This window comes from Nyctereutes procyonoides, unplaced genomic scaffold (genome assembly GCF_905146905.1).
Source record: "Nyctereutes procyonoides isolate TBG_1078 unplaced genomic scaffold, NYPRO_anot_genome, whole genome shotgun sequence".
Classification (NCBI taxonomy): domain Eukaryota; kingdom Metazoa; phylum Chordata; class Mammalia; order Carnivora; family Canidae; genus Nyctereutes; species Nyctereutes procyonoides.
This window is the reverse complement of record NW_026575136.1, coordinates 14,083,704-14,105,862: the sequence shown is the minus strand read 5'-3', so window position 1 is coordinate 14,105,862 and position 22,159 is coordinate 14,083,704. Positions and strand designations below refer to the sequence as shown.

Sequence of the window (22,159 nt, the reverse complement as noted above, 5' to 3'; positions counted from 1 at the left end):
AGAGCTATCATTTTTATTGTGTTTAATCTTGTTTATTAGAAATAACTGCTCTTGTTTTTAGAAGTAGCATTTATTCAGCTGTTTTTTTTTTTTTTTGAGCTCCAAAGATGTGCCAGGCACTGTAGAAAGCGCTACGAGGCTAATGCTCAGAGAAGGCCATCGGGAGCCCATGCCAATGAGGGGGATGGACAGGCAAATAGATAATAAGGTAGCAGGTGCTATACCAGCTGTAGGTGTGCAGAGGACTGAACACCTGCTAACAGGGAAAAGAGAGGAAGGGCCAGTCCCTCTCTGGCAGTCATGTATAAATATCTCCAGCCAACAAATGGAACACTAATTTAATTCAGCTGAGTTAAAGGATGATGTGTGTGTGTGCGCGCGTAGTGTGTCTGTGTGTATGCCCAATGGGAAGCAATCTTTGGTGATTCTCTACCTGTGTGAAAATGTATTTCCACTTTTACCAGAACTTAAATACAGCTATACTCTGTTATAAATGTCCTAAAACACCCTGATGTCTGTAGATTCAATCTGCAGTAAACCAGAAGATTCTCCCGTACTCTTAGGTAGACGCAGTAAGGGCTCTTGGCCTTTAAACATAAATATTTTACCTTGGTTTTACCATTTTCTTTTTAGCAATACCTGAAGGAAGTTGACTACAAACTTGCTGACACATATTTCTTTGTTCCAGATACTGTACAAAGGGGCATGGGAAGGGACCAAGGCCTACGGCTACACCTTGGATGAGCGGTACATTCCCATCGTGGGAGCTAAGCACGCCGACTACGTGAACAGTGAGGTCAGTGGTGGTTTTTCCTCTGTGCATTCGAGAGTCTTCTCCGGGGAGCTGGTCCGAAAATCCCAGGGATTCTCAACGTTGTACCTACTTCACAGCTTAAATACAAAGAGACATATGAGAAGCAGAAAGGCCACTACCTGGCTGGAAAAGAAATCAGTGAGTTCCCTGGTGTGGTCCACTGCCTGGATTTCCAGAAGATGAGGAGTGCGGTAAGCAAAGCTCACTGTGACGAGGATTTGAACCCTGGAGGGTGCTGTTAGGGCCTGTTGGTGACCTGTTCTTCGGTTGAGAGAGCCATGGGGTGGTGAGGAAGGAGTCATTCCTTCCCTGAGATTCATCCCCACCCCTGCCGGTTACCGTTGGTAACTATGGGCTTTCCTCCCTTTCCTTCCCTCCTCCACTTCCAAACCCACAGTGAAGTACCTGTTTGAAAAAGCAGAAAACACAAGGTGACTACTTACCCCTGTGTTATGAAAGGAAGGGAAATTGGGAACAAAGAATATATTTAAAAAGTATCTTTTAGCCTTTGTTTATCCTGAAGGTACTAATCTATACAAGGGATAAGACCCTGAGAGAGATGGATCTGAATAATTAACATTTTAATCTTTCTTCTTTTTGTCTTTAAAAAAATGTGCTTCTTTAGTTGAACTACAGAAGAGATTACGAGGATACCAAAGCAAATGTGCACATCCCCATCGATATGATGAATCACGTGCTGGCCAAACACTGCCAGTACATCCTCAGTGACCTGGAGTACCAGCACTACTTCCACCAGTGGACGTCTCTCCCGGAAGAACCCGGCGTTATTCGGGCCCGCAACGCGCAGGAGATCCTGAGCGATGTATGATGCCCTTTCTGCAGCTTGACTTAGTTACACCTTCACTCAACCGTGCCTTGGCCCCCTATGCTCCATTTGTCCCCGTATTCATAAATTTTGCTGCTTTTTAAAGCACAGTGGCACACATAACCACTTTTTGGTGTGAGAATCCCCTCTGAGCCATGTGACCCTTATGTTAAATATTTAACCTGTTTTTTACTCTGGACAAAACTTTAGCTCTTCCTCTTCTCCTAGGCTTTTTTAGATCAGGGCCGGAAAGCCCTCCAGCTGGTGCGGGGCCCACCCTATGACCGCTAAGCCCTCAGCACAGCCAGTGGCTGATGGGAAATTATCAAAATGCCCGATTATAAATTCAGTTAGTACCTGTCACCTCTCATCATCCCTTCTTTCTTGCAGAACGTGTATAAGGATGACTTGAATTGGCTGAAAGGCATTGGATGCTACGTTTGGGATACGCCTCAGATCCTCCAGGCCAAGAAATCCTATGATCTCCAGAGTCAGGTGAGATCTTCCCAGAAGGACTGGCTCTCTGTGGGTCAGTGGAATTGTGGTGCTTTCAGTGGGGTGACAGCCAGGCCAGCCCTGTGCCCAGGTTGGAGAAAGCTACTCTAACAGTATGTGAGCCACAGAAACCAGAGGCCCCTGCCTGATACAGCCTCTCCTGATGACCTGCTCTGGTGTGGGACCTTCTTGGTTTTGGTCTCTCCTGGGGTTTAAGCGTTTGATGTTTGTACAAAACGTTTCCTGCGAGGTGTTTCAGAGTGAACCACCCTCAAGCATCAATACGGAAGTTGTTTAGGTTAACTTGCAGAGAGTAGAATGCAAATGCATGCTTTGACCTTAGGGACGTAAGTTCTGAAGTAGAAAAAAAAAAAGTAGATGTTTGGAAAATGTCCCCAGGATATGGTTTAGCTCTCCTAGGGCGGGGTAACAGATGGTTGAGGCACTCAGGGATGGGGGTGCGTGCATGGAAAAGTCAACAAAATGACAAAGAGGATCTGGCAAAGAGCCAGGTTTTGACGACCATACAAAGTCAGCAGGAACACAGAACGATGGCGTCTCTGTTACTATTAAAGCAGAAACCCAGAATGAAATAAAGGCTCATCTAAGTTGGCACAAACCGCTGATTCTGATGGCAGACGTGTATTTTACCATTTCTGGTGCTTGCTTTTTCTTTACAGATACTGTACACGGCAGCAGGTAAAGAAAATCTGCAGAATTATAACCTAGTCACAGATACACCACTTTACGTGACTGCTCTTCAAAGCGGCATTAATGCCAGTGAGGTGCGTCTTCTCAGACTTCTCTCCCGGGACAAGCCATTCCTGTCCTTCTGTATTTTTGAACAGCAGAAAGGAATAACCCATCTTTTTTGTGTGTAGGTGAAATATAAAGAAAACTATCATCAGATTAAGGACAAATATACAACAGTCCTAGAAACAGTGGATTATGACAGAACCAAGAACCTGAAGAATCTTTACAGCAGTGTGAGTTATTTTTCTCATCTTCCCTGGAGACAATAATGGAATAGTTGGGATAGGGACCTTATCCCCCAGGTTTTTTCAGGCACCTCCAGATTCCTACTTTATCTCATCAGTAGACCTAGTGACCATTAAATGAGCCCCAAGTGGAGTATCACACCATGCCGTGCATTGGCACAGATTTGGGAGCTCCTTCCTTATTGCAGGTGGGCACAGTCGAAGCTATGCTACCCTCACCCTGAACTTGTCCTTCCCTGGCTTCTCCACAGGCGAGGGGCTTACAGCCTACAAAGACACTTTTTTTTTTCTTTTCTTTTCTTTTTTTGGTCTCCTCTGAATTGGTTAATTCAACAAACTTTTTATTTTTTTATTTTTTTTAAATAATAAATCTATTTTTTATTGGTGTTCAATTTGCCAACATACAGAATAGCACCCAGTGCTCATCCCGTCAAGTGTCCCCCTCAGTGCCTGTCACCCATTCACCCCCACCCCCCGCCCTCCTCCCCTTCCACCACCCCTAGTTCTCAACAAACTTTTTAAAACTTCATTTTGAAATTCTTTTAGATTTCCAGAGAAGTTGCAAAAATAGTCCAGAGAATTCCAGCATAGTTTTCTCTATAATACAACCATGGAAACTAAATTAACGTTGTCGCAGTGTTAATTATAGGCTTCATCCAGATTTCACCAGGGTTTTTCCACTAATGTGCTTTTCTGTGTCAGGCACCAGCCCATCATTGCATTTTGCATTTAACTGATATGACTCATTAGCTTTCTTCAATCTGATCATTTCTCAATTTTTCCTTGACTTTTTCTGATTGTAACACTTTTGAGGGATACTTTCCAGTTATTTTGTAGAATGTCCCTCAATTTGGTTTTATATGATGTCTTATGATTAGATGAAGACAGTCCATTTTTGGTGAGCGTAACACAAAAACTTCTCTCCGGCATCGTGGCAGGTAGACGTGATGCCGGTAGCTGGTGATGTTGAACATGGTGACTTGGTTAGTTGGCTGCCTGCTGAGCTTCTCCACTGTAATGTCACAATTTTTCCTTTTGTTATTAATACATATCCTGGAGGGAGATACTTTGGGACTTTGCAGATAGCCTGTTTCTCTTCAAATGTTCTCTCATGTATTTTACCATCATTGATGGGTCTTGCCTGAAACAACTTTTATTGGTGATTTTCTGGGTTTTTTTTTGTTTTTTTTTTTATCCCTCCTACATTTATTAATTGGAATTCTTCGGTAAGAAACAAGCCTTCCTACCATTTGGGGTTTTTTTGTTTTTTTTTTTTTTTTTTTTTTTTTGTATCAGTATGAACTCATGGATATTTAATTTCTTCTATGTGATGTAGTCTGATATGGTTATTTATTTTGCTCAAATCATTTCACCTTTGCCCATTGGGCACCTTTCGGGGTGGCTCCTATAAGACCTTAACATACTCTGGCATTGTTTTTGAGCCCTTCCTTACATTCTGGCACCACAAGATACTCATCTTGTATTTTCCATGTTCCAGACACCCCTCTCTCCAAGGAGCCCTGGTCTATGTATTAAGGATTGGCATTTAAAAGGCAAAAATCTAAGCACTAGGCGTGCTCACTGCTGCTGGGACCCTTATATGGACAGAGCTTAGAAATATATTATGGATACTAACCTCTGTATGCATACATATCAGTATTTATTTCCATTGTCTAATTATATCTATGCCTAAACCATGAGTTCCTATTGATGCTTCCTGTATCATTCAACACCACAGACTTTAGACTATCTTATTTTTCCAACTTGTGGCTTTTTTTTTTCCTAGAAAGCCTGGCCCTCATTACCTATGATATGTTTGCTTATTTGTTCAACTTTTTTTTAAAGATGTATTTATTCATGAGACACAGAGAGGCAGAGACACAGACAGAGGGAGAAGCAGGCTCCCTGCAGGGAGCCTGATGTGGGACTCGATCCCAGGACCCCGGGGTCATGCCCTGGGCTGAAGCCAGACACTCACCCCTGAACCCTCCAGGCGCTCCTATTTGTTGAACTTTTATAGGCACATAGTTTTTAGGATTGCTAACCCATATTCCTGTGAGAAATAAATATACTAACTACAGTATCTTATTTGGTTATTTTTGTCTATAGCTTAATGAGTCAAAATACCATTTTCAAAAGTCAACTAAATTGTTTTCTAACTCCCTTCAGCATAGTCTTGTCATGCATTTGTAACACAATTAGGTTTATTATGATTTGTATTCCACTGGCATCCCCTTCCCCATTCCACTTGATTCTGTTTTAATTTACACACAGTAAATCATTCTTTGTAGTATATAGCACTACAGGATTTTTTTTAAAAAAACAAGATTTTATTGATTTGAGAGAGAGAGCATGAGCAGGAAGAGGGGCAGAGGAAGAGGGAGAAGCAGACTTCCCTCTGAGCAGGGTTCTCCAGGCTCATCGTGACCTCAGCTGAAGGCAGATGCTTAACCCACTGAGCCACCCAGGTGCCTTTGGACTATGGCTTTTAACAAATGTGAAGTCATGTATTCACCCCAGTGAAGACACAGAAAATCTATCACCTCAAAATTACCCTCTTGCTTCCTTTTCCTTACTTGAGATCCACAGAAGCATTTTCTGCACCTATTTGTAAAGAAACAAACTTTTAAAAACCTTTTCTAGAATGTCATGTAAATGGGATTATGAAGTCTGCAGCCATCAGGTCTGTTTCTTTGTCTTAGTAAAATCCACATATGTACTCTACACGTTGCTGTAAAAACCAGTAGTTTATTGTATTTATTACAGAGTGATATTCAGTTGTATGAATATACCACAACTTATTCATTCACAGTCGAGGGATACTGAGTTGTTTCTAGTTTTTGACAATTATGAATAAAGCTGCTGTATACATTTGAGTATAGGTTTTTGTGCATATGTTGCATATGTAAGTTTTCATTTTCTTGAGTAAATAAATACCTAGGAATAGAAGCAATTCTTGCATTCCCACTAGCTCCAAAAAGTAAGAAAGGATAAATAGATTTTAAGTGGTTTTCACCCTTCAGGAATTCCTAGACCTACAGGAAATGAACACAGCATCAAAAACTTTGTTTTAATTTCCATACAGTAAAATTTCACTCTTTGTGGCCTATAATACTATAACTTTACAAATGTACAGTCCTATATTCACCACTGTCGTCAAGATACAGAAAAGCTCTTTATCGCTCCATGATAACTGCCAAACTAGAATAAGTACCATGGCAGAGAACAGAATAATTGACCGTAAAATTATGGTTGCAGCATTTAAACCCATTATTCACCGAGGGGGACATGGGTCCTACCGAGTATGAAGATCAGGGGTGGTTAAGCCGTGTCTGAAAAAAGATACAGGAAAAATCCCCTGCAATCCAACCAGAATGCATTTCTCTATACTCACAAGATGGTTTTTAACCCCTGTAGAACCTGTACAAGGAGGCCTGGGATAGAGTGAAGGCCACCAGCTACATCCTGCCTACCAGTACCATGTCCCTGACGCATGCCAAGAACCAGAAGCATCTGGCTAGCCATGTAAGTCCAGTACAAGTGTGATGGCCTCTTACCCACCCTCTGCCTTCCCCAGTTCTCCGCTCCTGGAATTTTTCTAGCTGACTCATGTGTTTTATAATATGTTTATGTATATTGTAAAAGAAAATCTGAAATTACAATGAGCTATTTAGATATCATAGTAAGGTTTATGAACTTCAACCCTTTATGCCCAAAATGTTCTTAAGTAAAGCCTTTTTTTAAAATGTTTTTATTTTAATTTTTTTAAATAATAAATTTATTTTTTATTGGTATTCAATTTGCCAACATACAGAATAACACCCAGTGCTCATCCCATCAAGTGCCCCCCTCAATGCCCATCACCCAGTCACCCCTGCCCCCCGCCCTCCTCCCCTTCCACCACCCCTAGTTCGTTTCCCAGAGTTAGGAGTCTTCATGTTCTGTCTCCCTTTCTGATATTTCCTACCCATTTCTTCTCCCTTACCTTCTATTCCCTTTCACTATTATTTATGTTCCCCAAATGAATGAGACCCTATAATGTTTGTCCTTTTCCGATTGACTTATTTCACTCAGCATAATAAAGCCTTTTATTGTAAAATTACCTATAACCTTCATTGCAGTCCTAAGAAGCTAGTTCTCTTTCAGAAAAATAACCTCCTTTAGAGACTTTTACCTCTTAATTGTGAACCTTTTACATAGCATTTTAGATCAGTATTTCTCAAACCTTTTTTTTCTACCAGTGAGAGTTTTGTGTTTCAAGTCGACATACACACACACACCTGAAGTTTATGTGAGTTCCTTCTGACATAAATGTTTTACAGAAGACTATGTACTGCCAAACTAAAGGCAATACACTCTGATCATTTCAATTCTGTTCCATTCGTTTAAATGCTACTGATCCAATAAATTGATTTCAGTGCCTTCCAGCCTAGAGATACGTGTTTAGCAAAAGACTTTGTTAGACCAGTATGTGGAATTAATTTAATATTTACCTGGAGGAAAAACCAATGTATGTGACTTTACCCAGAACCATGTCTGTTTGGAGGGCTGCAAACACACTAGCCCAAAGGAGCAAACTTCATTTGGGAAGAAGAGTTTTGTAACTAGAATTTAGAAAGCTAAACAGAGGTTTTCTCCTTTAGTCATGAAAAAAGTTATAGATGCAGAATTTTCAGCAACTTGTTTTTGGAACAAAAGATGGGACACAGAGAAATCCTTTAAAAGAAAAATTTCAACAGTAGTTCTTTAAAAATGTGCCTTTGAGTACTGTCTTCTCTATAACCAGGGAATGGTTTAGAGGTAAGGAGTATGTGAACTAATCTCGAAAATTCTGCTGGGAATTTTGGTTGGTTTCCAGTCAATAAAGGACTTCACTGCAATTCTGGCACAAATATTCCCATATTCTTCTTCTTTTTCCTTTTTTTTTTTTTTTAACTAAGATGTGGGCCTCTGAGTAACGAGAGAATTGTTATCTTATCATGTGCTAGGAGCTTGGATCTTAGTCTCCATAAGGGCCTTAACTCCTAGTTCATGAAATCATGGAGCATTAATTCAGTGGCAGTAGGATTTAAGAACTGTAAGCTGGTTTTCCCATAGAAATTGGTTACAGTGTATTTTTTGGAAAACCTTGTAAAAACTGAAATTCAAGCACTGTGTCTCTTAAGCATCAAGGTAATCAGTTACTAAAAACAAATTCCTAAGCACATTTTTCACCTTTCATTCATGGTTAAGATAAGTAAAGTCATTATCATGAAAGAGATTATTTAAAAATTATGTAAACTGTAAAATGAGTTTGGTGTAGTAGCAGAAGTACTAGTATGGGTATGGACATTTTTAAAACAGTAATTAAATTTTATAGCTCTCCACAAATTAAAAAGTAGTATCAGATATAGTTTCATCCTCAGACTAACCCCGTGGCAGGTACTCATGCTACACCTCCACCTCTGCACAGATGAGGAAACAGGCTCACAAGAGGTGACCCCAAGTTGGCTGGACGAGCTGGGCCCGTCCTATTTAGTCTTGCACTCTTTACCAATATAGATCCATTACTCTCCAAAACTTTTTCTTCCTTTGTACTTTTTCTCTGTAGATCAAATATCGAGAAGAATATGAAAAGTTCAAAGCTCTTTATACTTTACCAAAAAGCGTTGAGGATGATCCAAATACAGCACGGTGCCTCAGAGTTGGCAAGTTTAACATTGATGTAAGTAATCCCAGAGGCCTTACTTCACAGCAAAGCCAAGTAGTATAGCCATCTATCGCAAATCGGAACATTTTCCACACTGACAAATTGAATTTAAATAAAATATTTAAAAAATTTTCTGTCAATGCACATGGCGCTGACTGTGCGTATATGAAGAAGCGAGGTGTTACTTTAACACATGCTGCTTACCCTACCCCTATGAATCTGTAGACAGTGTCAGAAAATTCCAGATCCCACTTGATTGCCATACATTGTTTACCTCGACTTCTCTGGTGTATAAGAAGGGTTTAAGAACCAGATTGCCTTGATACCTTGCACAATTCCCTAAATAATTGGCGTATTATTTTATCTTCACAGCGCCTATACAGATCAGTTTATGAAAAGAACAAGATGAAAATCCACATCGTGCCTGACATGGTAGAGATGGTTACTGCTAAGGATTCTCAGAAGAAAGTCAGTGAGATTGATTACCGCCTACATCTCCATGAGTGGATTTGCCACCCTGACTTGCAAGTCAACAGCCACGTCAGGAAAGTCACAGATCAGATCAGCGACGTAAGCCCACTGCTTGTGAAGGTCCCCCTCGCTGGCTCCACGTGCCCATCCTGAGGGGAAGCAGACCCACCTGCGTCTGTACCCTGGCCTTCTTCCAGCGTTGTTGTCCTTTGTACCTGTGGGTCTGTCCCAGGAAGCAGGGCCCTGTGTGCCAGTGTTTTCAGGGCACCCTCAGCCTCATTGCATAACACCTTTCGAATTTCATTCCATAAAGTCATCCTCGGCCCACAGGGTGTCTGTGTTTTTGGTGTTTGAGTTACGGTCAGTTTCTTTTTTCTGATTCCCTCTATCCAACACAATCCTTTAGATTGTATACAAGGATGACCTCAACTGGCTAAAAGGCATTGGATGCTACGTCTGGGACACTCCTGAAATTCTTCACGCTAAGCATGCTTATGATCTACGTAACGATGTGAGTTTGCCCTATCTTATGGGGTTTTTTAAAAAGTATATTTCCTTTTCTACATAGTCTAAGTCAAAGGGAGAGTTATGGACATTGTCACAGACCAGCTATGTCTTAAATGATGTTGAGGATGGCTGAGCTGGAGAATGATGCTAAGGAGCAGAGAACGGCCGTTTCTTGGAATGCACATAGCTTTCCTATTAAACAACATGGTCAAGCTGTCCTGTTGTCTTTCCCTGGCGCCTCTCTCTACACTTGGACTATTTCACATCTATCAAGCACATGATTCTCATATTAGGGGAATCTCACTTGTGAGGTGTTTGTGATGCTATAGACAGGATCTATTTAAAAAGAGAATTTGCTGAGCAAATTAACACTGTAATCAAGATTAAAAAAAAAAAAAACAAAAAACAAGATTTCAGTAAAAAAGCTTAGATGTTCCTAGAAGAGCAGCTCTCAAGCCTGCTAGAAGGCTCTAGAAGCTCCATAGGACTATAAGCATCCATTATGCAGATTGTCATAAAATTCAAATGCCTCCTGGTCAATTGAATAAGTGCTAATGAAAGTAAATGTCATGAGTTTTAATAGCAACCAAACCCTCCATGAAAGCAGCAATTTCTAGAACCATGAACGGTCTAACACAGGCTTCTTTTATTCCTCTTGGCAGATCAAGTACAAATCTCATGCACAGAAGACCAGGAATGACTACAAGTTGGTCACAGACACTCCGGTCTATGTGCAGGCTGTGAAAAGTGGGAAACAACTGAGTGATGTAAGTGCCCGAGGGGAAGTTGTGTGGGCCACCACTCAAGCAGACATGGCAAAAAAAAAAAAAAGTGGCTTTTTCTAACTGGGAGACCAGAGTTAGTGCCTTAGAAAGTTACTTATGGTTCTGCTTGTATTTCCTAAAATCTGGTGTGCTCAATCAGTTCCCAGGGTGGAGGTAGAAATGATATAACTCTATGGAATACTCAGTGTTTTAGAGCTTTTTGCTTTAAAACTTGCTTTTTGAGGCCTCGTATCAAGAGCAGCAGTTGTATCTTGCTGGGTCAGCCTTCTGGAAAATTAGAGCTGGTCGTGGCAGGATGAGGGAGGGGGGCAGGCCACGTGGTGAGCAGTGTGGGTGCCGTGGGGCCCTTCGTCCGTGGTCTGGGCAGGCCCGGTGCCCAAGCCTCAGCCGCACGCCGCACCCACTATCTGATGTGGGGGGCAGAGCCAGCACACGGCTGCTCTTTTTTTTTCTTTTCACTAACCCCGCAAATTAATAAGTAAATATCAAATCCCACCAGTAAGTTAGAATGTAAAAACCCATTGTTTTGAAACTTAGAGCCCTAAGATAGCCACTGTTCCCTCCCTATGCTGAGCCATGTCCTCTGCTTCCCTTTCACTGTGGGGTGCACACGCCACTTGCGAGACTGTTGACAAGACAATGATGGATCAGTTGTTTAGGCAAAAGGAAACCTTCCTTCCTTTCTTGAAGAGAGACTTAGGTTTCCATTTACTTCTTTCCAACGATGCTGCTGCGATCAGAATCAGCTGACCCCTCTTCTGTCTGACACAGGCCGTCTATCACCATGACTACGTGCACAGTGTCAGAGGCAAAGTGGCTCCAACTACGAAAACTGTGGACCTGGACCGGGCCCTTCATGCACACAAGCTCCAGAGTGAGGTGAGCAGTGAGAACCCAGTGCAGGGGCCAGCAGAAATCCAAGAGGCCTCCGAGGGCCAGGCCACTGGCTTCTGCAGAACCCTCCTTGGCTTGGGCTTTATCTCAGCCTGACCTTCTCAGTTGTCAATGCTGTTCCATTCACCTGAGTTAAAAAACAAAGAAAAAACCCAAACAGTACACTGTCTTCCCTCCTGGTTGTCAGGATCCTTACACCATGCAAGCAATGGGCATTCTTAGAGCAACATTGCATTTACATTTACAAGATACAAGGAAGAGAGAAAGCCAACCTGTCTCAAACAACTTAAAACCAAAAAGACAAAGAGAAGGCGCATAATCATAAGGGACTACTAATAGTAAGAGAAAGGGCTAGAAATTATTGTTGGAATTCAGAAGAGAAAGAAACTGGATTCCACTCACGTGTTTAATATCCCTTTTGGGTGTTACCTGGTCAGGCTACTTTGGTCTGTCTTTGATGTCACTCTCCTATAGTGAATGTTGAAAGACATTTGGTCTCTGATATCTCTGATACTATTCTTACTCCTGGAGCTCCCCCATAAAACAGGCTATTTAGGATCACGGTCAGAAACTCCTTTCCTCCATCTGCCAGGGATCAGAGAATCATGACCTCTTCATGGCCTGACACTGTGTTTATGGGAGGGATGGGGTTCCAGGGATGTGCCTTATCATTATGACTGTCTCCGGGACTGGTGATGTGAATGACACCTAAGGGTTCATGACACCGGTGGCACTGACTGCCTGTTCTCTCTACTTCTCCCATTTTCTTGCTAGATTCCATGCAGCTAATTGGGCATACATTCAAAACATAGAAGAATTATTTCCTATGGGCCCCTTCACTCATCGCTTGCTCGCTCTCTTTTTTAAGATTTTATTTATTTATGAGAGACACAGGCAGAGGGAGAAGCAGGCTCCTTGCAGGGACCCCATTGGGGACCCAATCCCAGGACCTGGGGTCACACCCTGAGCCTAAGGCAGGTGCTCAACCACTGAGCCCCCCAGGCATCTCTCTCACTCTCTCTGTCTCTCTCTCTTAAAGATTTGGTTTATTTACTCGAGAGAGATGAAGCGAGTGAGTATTAGCGAGGAGGGTGGGGGCCGAGCAGGGAGCCTGATGGGCTCGGAGATGTGACCGGAGCCCAAGGCCTGGGCAGTGGAGCGTGCAGGCACCGGTCCCTGTTGAAGCAGGGGGTCAAGGATGATGCATTCGTTGCCGGGCCCTTTGAACTCCCTTGACTTCTTGTGACATCGGCCTGGTAAACAAGGACATGTGGCATCTCGACCGAAAGCCTGGAGTGGGCTGCATGCGGTGTGTTTGACTCGATGGGCCCTGGTGCAGCCTAACCCCTTGCTCTCCATAGGGCCTGTACCGCGGTGCTGGCCGGCGCACCCTTCCCACGGGATACCGGCTCCCTGGCGACACGGTCGCCTTCCAGCACGCCAAGGACAAGCGCTACCAGAGCAGCTATGTGAGTGCCTCCCCGCACCCGAGGCCTGCCGGGAGAGGGGCACTGACCTGGGCCCCTAGGGGTGGGGAGCGGGGGGGCAGGCCTGTGCTGAGCATGCCCCTCTCCCACGTACCTGGTGTGTGGCCGTTGCAGCGCCTCTGCCTCTGTTAGCGCACAAGCATCCCAGCGACTCCAGGCACCCTATGGGCGGTGGCAGTGGCCTGGGGAGAGGATGTCTCGTGTGTCCCTTGGGCAGACGGGGTTCTTTGCGGGCCGGCTGGCTCCAATGCTGGCCCCACGGTGCACCCTCCACTGCTGAGCAGAAAGCTGGGGGCGAAGGGGCTCCTGCCACCTGCGGGGATGCTGGGGATGCTTGGGAGCTCCACGCAGGGGCGGAGTGGGGGGAAGCTGCATGCAGCCCGCAGAACCATAAGCTCTCTTCTGCCTTTGGAGTCCTGGGACCCAAGCCTGCCGGTGGCCAGCAAACAAACCCAGAGGCCCAAACTCACGGTCTCCAAATCAGACACTTGCAAATAAAACCACCTAATGTGTCATTTTTTCTGGTAAATCCATCTGGAAAGTTACTTGTCGGCCTCAGAAGTAGTCGCTCCTCTCTTCCTTGCAGGTCTTAACTTCCCAGCTGTGCTGGGACTAAAAACACAGGCTTTCCCTTGTATTTTTCATAGCTGCCTGCAAGCAGGTTCATCTAAGCAACACTGAATTTTATTCCTCTCTGTACCTGGCTTTATTAGCCAAGAAAATAATTGTCAAGGTCCTGATTACTAGTGACCTTTTGTCCGTGACTTTTCCTTATACTTAATACTTGGAGAGTGATTTTCAAATGAAAGCAGCAGCTCCTTTCTGTGTGAGGAATGTACAGCTACTCTTTGTGACCCGGCAGCAAACTCATTCTGACTCTGCCTTCCCAGTTCAAGTACAAAGAAGTGTATGAACACATCAAGGCAAACGGATACACGCTTGGCCCCAAAGACGTCCCATTTGTCCATGTCCGGAGGGTGAACAATGTTACCAGTGAGGTACAGTGAATGTTGATTCTGTGTGTGGGGGGGGGTGTTGAGTTTCAAAGGCCACGGCTTTGTACTATATCTTAGAAATTTCTGTATCAGCAAGGAATGAGAGGGTCCTTTTCGTTACCATTTTGATGTTTGTATTCATCGGTGACGTTTTTCTGTATTTGGTAATGCCTTTGTCGATCCCAATTCATAGATTATGATGCAAATTAATTCCTTTTTCGAGATTCGTTATTAAAAAATCATTAATGAATTTGCATTTTAGTCTGATTCGTGACCCTGGTTTTCTATATAAATGGTTGGTCTGTATATCTGACCCTATCCAACCATCTGATAGAATGTGGAAGACTTTATGCTCAGAATTCTTCACCTAAGTAAAATAAGTACCATTTTCTCTTTTTTCTAATCTCAGTTTCTTTATCCGTAATTGCTCCTCATGGCTCTTTAGAATATTTGATTATTGATTAGTCAACAGATGCCCTCATCTTCCCACGCTAAATACCCACACAATGGTTTTTCTTCCAATGTAGAGATTGTATCGACAACTGTACCACAAACTGAAAGACAAGATTCACACAACTCCCGATACACCTGAAATCCGCCAAGTCAAGAAGACACAAGAGGCTGTCAGTGAGGTGAGTATTTTCTTAAGAGAGAGGGCAGGCTGTGGAACCCCGGGAGGAATGTCAGCCATGTGGTCTCTGATGTTTGTGTTTTGGGGCATTTTTTAGTTGATCTACAAATCAGACTTCTTCAAGATGCAAGGCCACATGATCTCACTGCCTTACACACCCCAAGTGATCCATTGCCGCTATGTGGGAGACATCACCAGTGATGTAAGCATCTCATCTGAGTCTTTCTAAAAAGCTCTTACCAAGGGGCTGTCTACATGTAAGCCAACCGTGGTCTTTGAACAGCCTTCTGCATTGAGTACTTCTACACTGGATGTACAGCTTGGAGGTGAAATTGTGTGGAAGCAGGACCCCGCATTTCTCCAACAATGGAAACAGTAGTAAGAAGAACATTTAGGAATTACAAGAATTGCTGACCGCCACTCTAAATTCAACACTGAGCCATTACCAGCCCCTCACCGACCTGGTCTCGTCCTGGGTCCCATTTAGTATCCTTCTCTTGCTCATCCCCACTCCCATCCTCCTTGGCAACTTCCTCCTCCCATGTTTCTCCTTAAATGTTTCCATCTCCTGAAAGACCACTCTGTTCAATCCATGCTTTCCTCCCATCAATATAATAACAAATAGCAGTATTTTCCTTAGCTCAGGATTAGAGATTAAATTTAAAAATCTGTGATTCATTTGAGTGCCAGCCAACTAAGAATATAGGGTGGACGTGTTCAACCAAAATGAAACCTATATCAACATGAAGTTCTCACTACTCTATCTTATTGGTTCCTGTTTGCATTTACTCATGGCCAGCTATATTTCTGTTTCTGCCACACAGATTAAATATAAAGAGGACTTGCAGATCCTCAGGGGACTGGGCTGCTTCCTGTATGACACTCCTGACATGGTCCGCTCCCGGCACCTGCGCAAGCTCTGGGTGAGTGCACATCTTCACGACACATAGCTACCCTGGCACAGCTTCCATACGTCACGTCACTAGCCTCAATACAACTCTTTAAATGACTGATGAACTTGTGCTTCTGTTTGTTTTTTTTCTTTAAGTCTAACTACCTGTACACTGATAAGGCAAGGAAGATGCGAGATAAATACAAAGTGGTGCTTGACACTCCAGAATATAGAAAAGTGCAGGAACTGAAGACACATCTGAGCGAGGTAAGGATGCTGAACCTGTCACTGCAAGTGACTTATTCCTCTGGTGACTGTTTTATAGGCAACTGCACTCAGAAAAAAAAAAATCTCCCCTCTTATTTAATTATGGAGTGGCTACCGTGTCTAAGCAAGTCAGTTGACCTCATTTTGCCTCAGTTTACTTATTTTGTTCCCTTTTGATAAGGATGTTGGTACTTAACTACCTGTGACTGGAGCTGCTGAGAGTTGATTTTATAAATTGGAAAGGCCTGTGTTACACTATTGTTGTGGTCTCCAAACCAAATTTATTTCAAAACTTGCTCTTTTAATCCCTGCTATCAGAAATGCTAACTTTGGTGGTGCCATTTGAAAAGTCTTTAATGGCTCCCTGCTCTGCGGCCCACTGAACAAATTCTGAACTATTTTGTTTCATTTTCAGTTGGCCCTGAAGCTTCCAGTCTATCACAGCTAGTTGTGTATAGATCTCATGCTCTCCCCTCCATTCCTCATTGCTTGAGGGTTGGACCCCGTCTTATTTAGATGTATGTCCCATAGTGCCTTGGCTGTAACAGATGTCCATGTTAGCCAGGGATTAAATGTGCTTTGTAAAGATAAGGGCGTTCCACAAATGTAAATGGTTTTCTTATTATAGATGAGTTGGCCATTCTCATTCAACTCAATTTGTCGTGTAGCTTCATCAGACTTCACTGAGCGAAGCCACACATTGGCAGTCCGGCCACTTCATTGACTCCCCATCTTCAATAGTTTTAGTGGCTGCTAATTAGGAATCACTTATGCTCTTAGACTTAGAGATGTCCTGGCAAACCAAAGGTTGCCCGCAATGAGGGGTTGGGGGTGTGCAGCTTCCTACACTTCTAGTGAGCTAGCGGTAGAGGATGATAAGTTCTTTAGCTTTTATAAATGCTAAACTGAGCCCATTTGCTTTGCTGAAAGCTTACCTGTGTCACTTCCCCTGGCACCAGCACTTAGCCAGGAATGCCTATATTCTTGTATCTCAGCAAAGTGCTTCTCTGCACTGGCCATATTTTAGAACCACCTGGGAAATATTTCTAAACTCCCCTTGAGTGGGCTCTGACTCCCCAGCCTCACAGCAGACTTTCTGATTCTGTGTGTAGGCATCTGCATGCTTTTAGCTGCTCCATAATGATTCTAATATGCAGCCAGTGTTGGAAACCACTGCTTTAAGTAGCACGCCTGTCCTCCAGCTACCACGTAGTAAAACATTGTATGGTAACTTGCGATAGTTATTGCTGTCTCTGAAATACATCTATTTTTCTTGGCTATTTGGATTCAGAATTATCTAAAACTTTAATTTCTCCTTTTCCCAATTCCTGTTAGGATTTTGTGTGTCTTGTGCATCAACACTGAGGAAGAAGAATAGCTATTCTTTAGTAATTCATTTTCTCCCACACTTGCCTCACTGGAACAATGATGTGAGCATGATAAAATACTGATCCACCTCCTCTATTTTTTAAAAGACTTTGAGAGGATTGGTATTCATTCTTTGAATGTTTGGTAGAATTCAGCAATGAAGCCTTCTGATCTTGGACTCCTGTTTGTTAGGAGGTTTTTGATTATTGATTCAGTCTTCTTACTAGTAATTGGTCTGTTTAGATTTTCTATTTCACCATAATTCAGTGTTGACATGGGCAGCCCGGTGGCTCAGCAGTTTAGCACCTGACTTCAGCCCAGAGTGTGATCCTGGAAACCCAGGAGTCCCACATCGGGCTCCCTGCAGGGAGCCTGCTTCTCCCTTTGCCTGTGTCTCTGCACCGCCCCCTCTGTCTCTCATGAATAAATAAATCTTTAAAAAAAACAATTCAGTGTTGGCATGTTGTATGCCTCTAGGAATTTATCTTTTTCTTCCAAGTTGTCCAGTTTAGCACATAATTGTTTATAGTAATCTCTTTGATACTTTCTGTTTCTGTGGTATCAATTATTACATCTCCTCTTTTATTTCTGATTTTGAGTTCTCTTTTTGTTGGTGAGTCTAGGTCTAGGTTTGTCAATTTTGTTTATCTTTTCTTTTTTTTTTTTTTAAATTTTTATTTATTTATGATAGTCACACAGAATGAGAGAGAGAGGCAGAGACACAGGCAGAGGGAGAAGCAGGCTCCATGCACCGGGAACCTGACGTGGGATTCGATCCCGGGTCTCCAGGATCGCGCCCTGGGCCAAAGGCAGGCGCCAAACCGCTGCGCCACCCAGGGATCCCTTGTTTATCTTTTCAAAGAACCAGCTCTTTCATCAATCTTTTCCATTGTATTTTTAGTTTGTATTTTACTTCTTCCCTGACCTTTATTTCCTTCCTTTCAATAACTTTGAGCTTATTTATTCTTCTTTCTCAAGTTCCTTTAGGTGTAAAGTTGGGCTGTTTTTTTTAAATTTTCTTGTTTTTTGAGGTAGGCATTGTTATAAACTTTCACCTTAGAAGTGCATTCAATAAGTTTTGGTATGTTACATTTTCATTTGTCTCAAGATTACTTTTTTATTTTTCTTTTGATTTCTTCTTTGACCCATTGTTCAGTATCATACTATTTAATCTCCACATATTTGTGAATTTCCCAATATTCTTCATGTAATTAATTTCTAGTTTTATCTCACTATGATTGGAAAAAGATGCATGATAGGATTTCAGTCCTCTTAAATTTATTGAGTCTTGTTTTATGCCTAACGTACAATATGTCTTGGAAAATGTTCCACATACACTTGAAAAGAATGTGTATTCTGATGCTTTTAGATGGAATGTTCTGTAAGTATCTGGTCTACTCTATGGCCAATGTTTCTATGTTGATTTTTCTGTCTGGATAATCTATGCATTGACATAAGTGCGATGATATTAAAGTCTCCAGCTATTATTGTATTGCTATTTCTCTGCCTAGGTCTGTTAATATTTGCTTTATATATCTAGGTGCTTCTCTGTTGGGTGCATATTTACAAATGCTGTATCTTTTGTTGAATTGGCTCCTTTATCACTATATAATGCCCATCTTTGTCTCGTATTAAAGTCTATTTTGTCCATATAAGTATAGCTACTCCTCCACCTTTCTTTTGGTTTTCATTTGCACGAAATATCTTTTTATATCCCTTCACTTCTAGTCTCTGTGTGTCCTTATATATAAAGTGAGTCTCTTGTAAGCAGTGTATAGATAGGTCTTTTTTTTTTTTTAAAGATTTATTCACCTATTTTAGAGAAAGAACAAACAAGCAGGAGCAGGAGGGGCAGAGGGAGAGGAGAATCTCAAGCAGTTTCTGAGCATGGAACCTGACTTGGGGCTCAATCCCACAACCCTGAGATCATGACCTGAGCTAAACCAAAAGTCAGATGATTAACTGACTTTGCTACCCAGGTGCCCTGGTAGGTTTTGTTCTTTAATCCATTTGGCCACTCTTTGTCTTTTGATTGGGGAATTTAGTACATTTACATTTTGAGTAGTTATTGATATGTATATTCTTAGTGCTATTTTATTGTTTTCTGTCTGTTTGTATAGTCTTTATCTCTTCCTTTCTTCCTCTTGCTCTCTTTCTGGTTTGATTTATTTTACTGGTATGCTTATATTTCTTTCTTTTCATCTTTTGTATATTTCCTATAGGTTTTTGCTTTATGGTTATCATGAAGCAACTTCTATAACAGCCTATTTTATAACAGCCTATTTTAAGTTGATAACAACTTAAGTTTGATCCCATTGTAAAGCTCAACATTATTTCCCCCAATGTTTTACGTTTTTGATGTCACATTTTACATGTTTTTATTTTGTGTATCCCTTACTTAATTGTAATCAGTTATTTTTGTCTTTTACCTTAATTCACTTTTACCACATATTCACCTTTCCAGTGAGATTTATTTTTCACGTGTGTTCTTATCACTAATTAGCACCCTTTCTTTTCAATTTACAGAAATCTCTTTAGCATCTCCTGGGGGTTTTTTGCCTTTATTTTTTTCTTTAACATCCTTTGTAAGGCTGCATTAATGGTGATAAAGTCCTTTATCTTTTGCTTGTTTAGAAAACTCTCTCTCTCCCTCACTTCTGAATGATAACTTGGCCAAGTAGAGTAGTCTTGGTCAGAAGTTTTTCCTTTCAGCCCTTCAAATGTGTTGTGTTACTCCCTCTGGTCTGCAAAGTTTCTGCTGAAAAATAGCTGATACTCTTAGGGGATGTGGGGGGGTGTTCTATTGTATGTAACAAGTTGGTTTTTTGGGGGGGTACTTTTAATGGTTTCTTTATGTGTTTAACTTTTAACATTGTAATTAGTATGTGTCTTGATGTTGATTTCTTTGGGATCCCCTAATTTGGAACTCACTGTGCTTCCTAGATCTGGATGTCTGTTTTCTTCTCCTGTTTAGGGAAATTAGTATTTCAGCCATTATTTTTTCAAATAAGATTTCTATCCCTTTCTCTCTTTTTCTTTGGGAAGCCCTATGATGCAAATATTAGTCCATTTGATGCTATCCCACAAGTTTCTAAGGCTATCTTCACTTTTTTTTTTTTTCATTCTTTTCTCTCTTGCTGCTCTGATTAGGTGAGCTCCACTGTTTTATCTTCAGGTGAATTGATCCTTTCTTCTGCTTTATCTAATTTTCTGTTGAAACCCTCTAGTGTATTTTTCAGCTCAGTTTTTGTATTCTTCAGCTTTGTGACTTCTATTTAATATTTTCCTATATTTTCCATCTTTTTGTTGACATTCTCACTGTGTTCGTTCATTCTTATTTCCAGTTTGGTGAGTATCTTTATGACTATGACTATTACCTTAAACTCTTTATCAAGTAAACCATCTCCATTTTATTAAGGTTTTTTTTTATTTTTTTTTATTTATTTACGATAGTCATACAGAGAGAGAGAGAGGCAGAGACACAGGCAAAGGGAGAAGCAGGCTCCGTGCACTGGGAGCCTGACATGGGATTCGATCCCGGGTCTCCAGGATCACGCCCTGGGCCAAAGGCAGGCGCCAAACTGCTGCGCCACCCAGGGATCCCTTATTAAGGTTTTTTCCCTGAGTTTTATCTTGTTCTTTCATTTGGAACATATTCCTCTATTTCTTCACTTTGCTTGACTCTCTGTGTTAATTTCTATACAATAAATGAAACCACCATCTTTCCAGTCTTGAAGGAATGGCTTCATGGAGGAGGTGGAGCTTGTTGTTCAACCCTGTCTCATCTGTTGGTTGTCATTCAAACCTTCATGCTTGTGTAAGCAACCTGTTATATTTTTAATAGCTCCGAATAGTCAAGGATTTGCCACGACCATGCAGTGTACCAAAAGGGAGGATCTCAGCACCTAGATTTGGGCTGACTGGAGGCCAAACCCTCAGGCATCAGCTTTTTAAATGTATGCAAATACAATCATAAGGCACTACAAGGATAAAACCTGCTGACCACCAGAACCAGGCAATCTGGAGGTGTCCTCTGGCTAGCAGTCATAGAAATCAGGACTCCAAACAAGTGTAAAAGTTCTTCTCTGGGTGAAACCAGCAAGCTGGAGCAAGGCAAAGTTAGAGCACCAAGATGGCATCTACAACCTATGTTCCTTGTTAGCAGCTCTATAGACCACTAGATGTGCGTCAGACCTAAGGCCTTACCCCTCAGGCCAAAGATCTAGGACAAGAAAAGAGGCCTCCTTCTCAGAAAGACTGGGAATATGCCCCAGTCTGCTGTCTGTGCAGTGCCTTTGGGGTGGTAGCCTACTAAGAACTGTCCTTCCAATTGCCATAGTCCTGTGGAACCCAGGAATACAAGCCCCCCAGGCTACCAGTGGCAGTCAGTCAAGGGGTATCCCCTTTGGCAGCTGCAAAAATCAAGGACCAGGTGTGTATAAAGCTTCCTTCCAGGATATATTGGCACTCTGAAGCACAGCAGAGGGTTAAAGACGAAGATAGAATATGCCCTCTAAATTCTCTGAAAAGGATTATTATAGTCAGCCCCAAGATGCATTTTTAATTAGAAGCCTGCCCTTCAAGCTGCATCACAATGATTAGCTAACAAGCCTCCTTTACAGAAAGACTTGAGCTCCTGAGTCTGTTGTCTTTTGCTCTGTCCTGGGGGTGGTTGCTATTTAAGAACTCTTTCTCCATTGGTTACAGTCCTATGAGACCCACAAGAGTAAGCCCTACCAGCCTACCACCAGGAGTGTCTCCTGGTTACAATTTTAAAAATCAGACTCCCAGACAGGGCTATGAGCTCCTTTCTGGGTGTTCTTTGTTATAAGAGTCTCATGGGATCAGGAGCACAAGCTCCCTTGACCTTCAGAGCCAAGTGACCAAGAAGTGTCCTGTAGGTGGCAGCCACAAATATCAGAATGAATGAAAGTTTGCCCTTTGTGACAACTTGAATGGACCTCAAGGGCATTATGCAATGTGAAATATGCAGACAGAAAAAGACAAATATCATATGACCTTTCTCATATGTGGAATTAG

The 22,159-nt window shown here is 42.1% G+C and overlaps 1 protein-coding gene across 21 annotated transcripts in view; it reads left to right on the top strand.

Moving 5' to 3' along the window:
* The window catches only part of LOC129495594 (nebulin-like), a 201,565-nt gene that overhangs the window by 129,209 nt on the left and 50,197 nt on the right, over positions 1-22,159 (top strand). For all 21 annotated transcript variants that reach the window (XM_055303241.1, XM_055303247.1, XM_055303246.1 and 18 more), the window contains exons 102-119: positions 689-796; positions 892-1,005; positions 1,440-1,637; positions 2,031-2,135; positions 2,816-2,920; positions 3,017-3,121; positions 6,551-6,658; positions 8,724-8,837; positions 9,195-9,392; positions 9,700-9,804; positions 10,463-10,567; positions 11,357-11,464; positions 12,841-12,948; positions 13,857-13,964; positions 14,489-14,593; positions 14,690-14,794; positions 15,417-15,515; positions 15,641-15,751. In XM_055303241.1, coding sequence (XP_055159216.1) covers positions 689-796; positions 892-1,005; positions 1,440-1,637; positions 2,031-2,135; positions 2,816-2,920; positions 3,017-3,121; positions 6,551-6,658; positions 8,724-8,837; positions 9,195-9,392; positions 9,700-9,804; positions 10,463-10,567; positions 11,357-11,464; positions 12,841-12,948; positions 13,857-13,964; positions 14,489-14,593; positions 14,690-14,794; positions 15,417-15,515; positions 15,641-15,751 — 2,109 coding nt within the window. The remainder of the gene's footprint in view (positions 1-688; positions 797-891; positions 1,006-1,439; positions 1,638-2,030; positions 2,136-2,815; positions 2,921-3,016; positions 3,122-6,550; positions 6,659-8,723; positions 8,838-9,194; positions 9,393-9,699; positions 9,805-10,462; positions 10,568-11,356; positions 11,465-12,840; positions 12,949-13,856; positions 13,965-14,488; positions 14,594-14,689; positions 14,795-15,416; positions 15,516-15,640; positions 15,752-22,159) is intronic.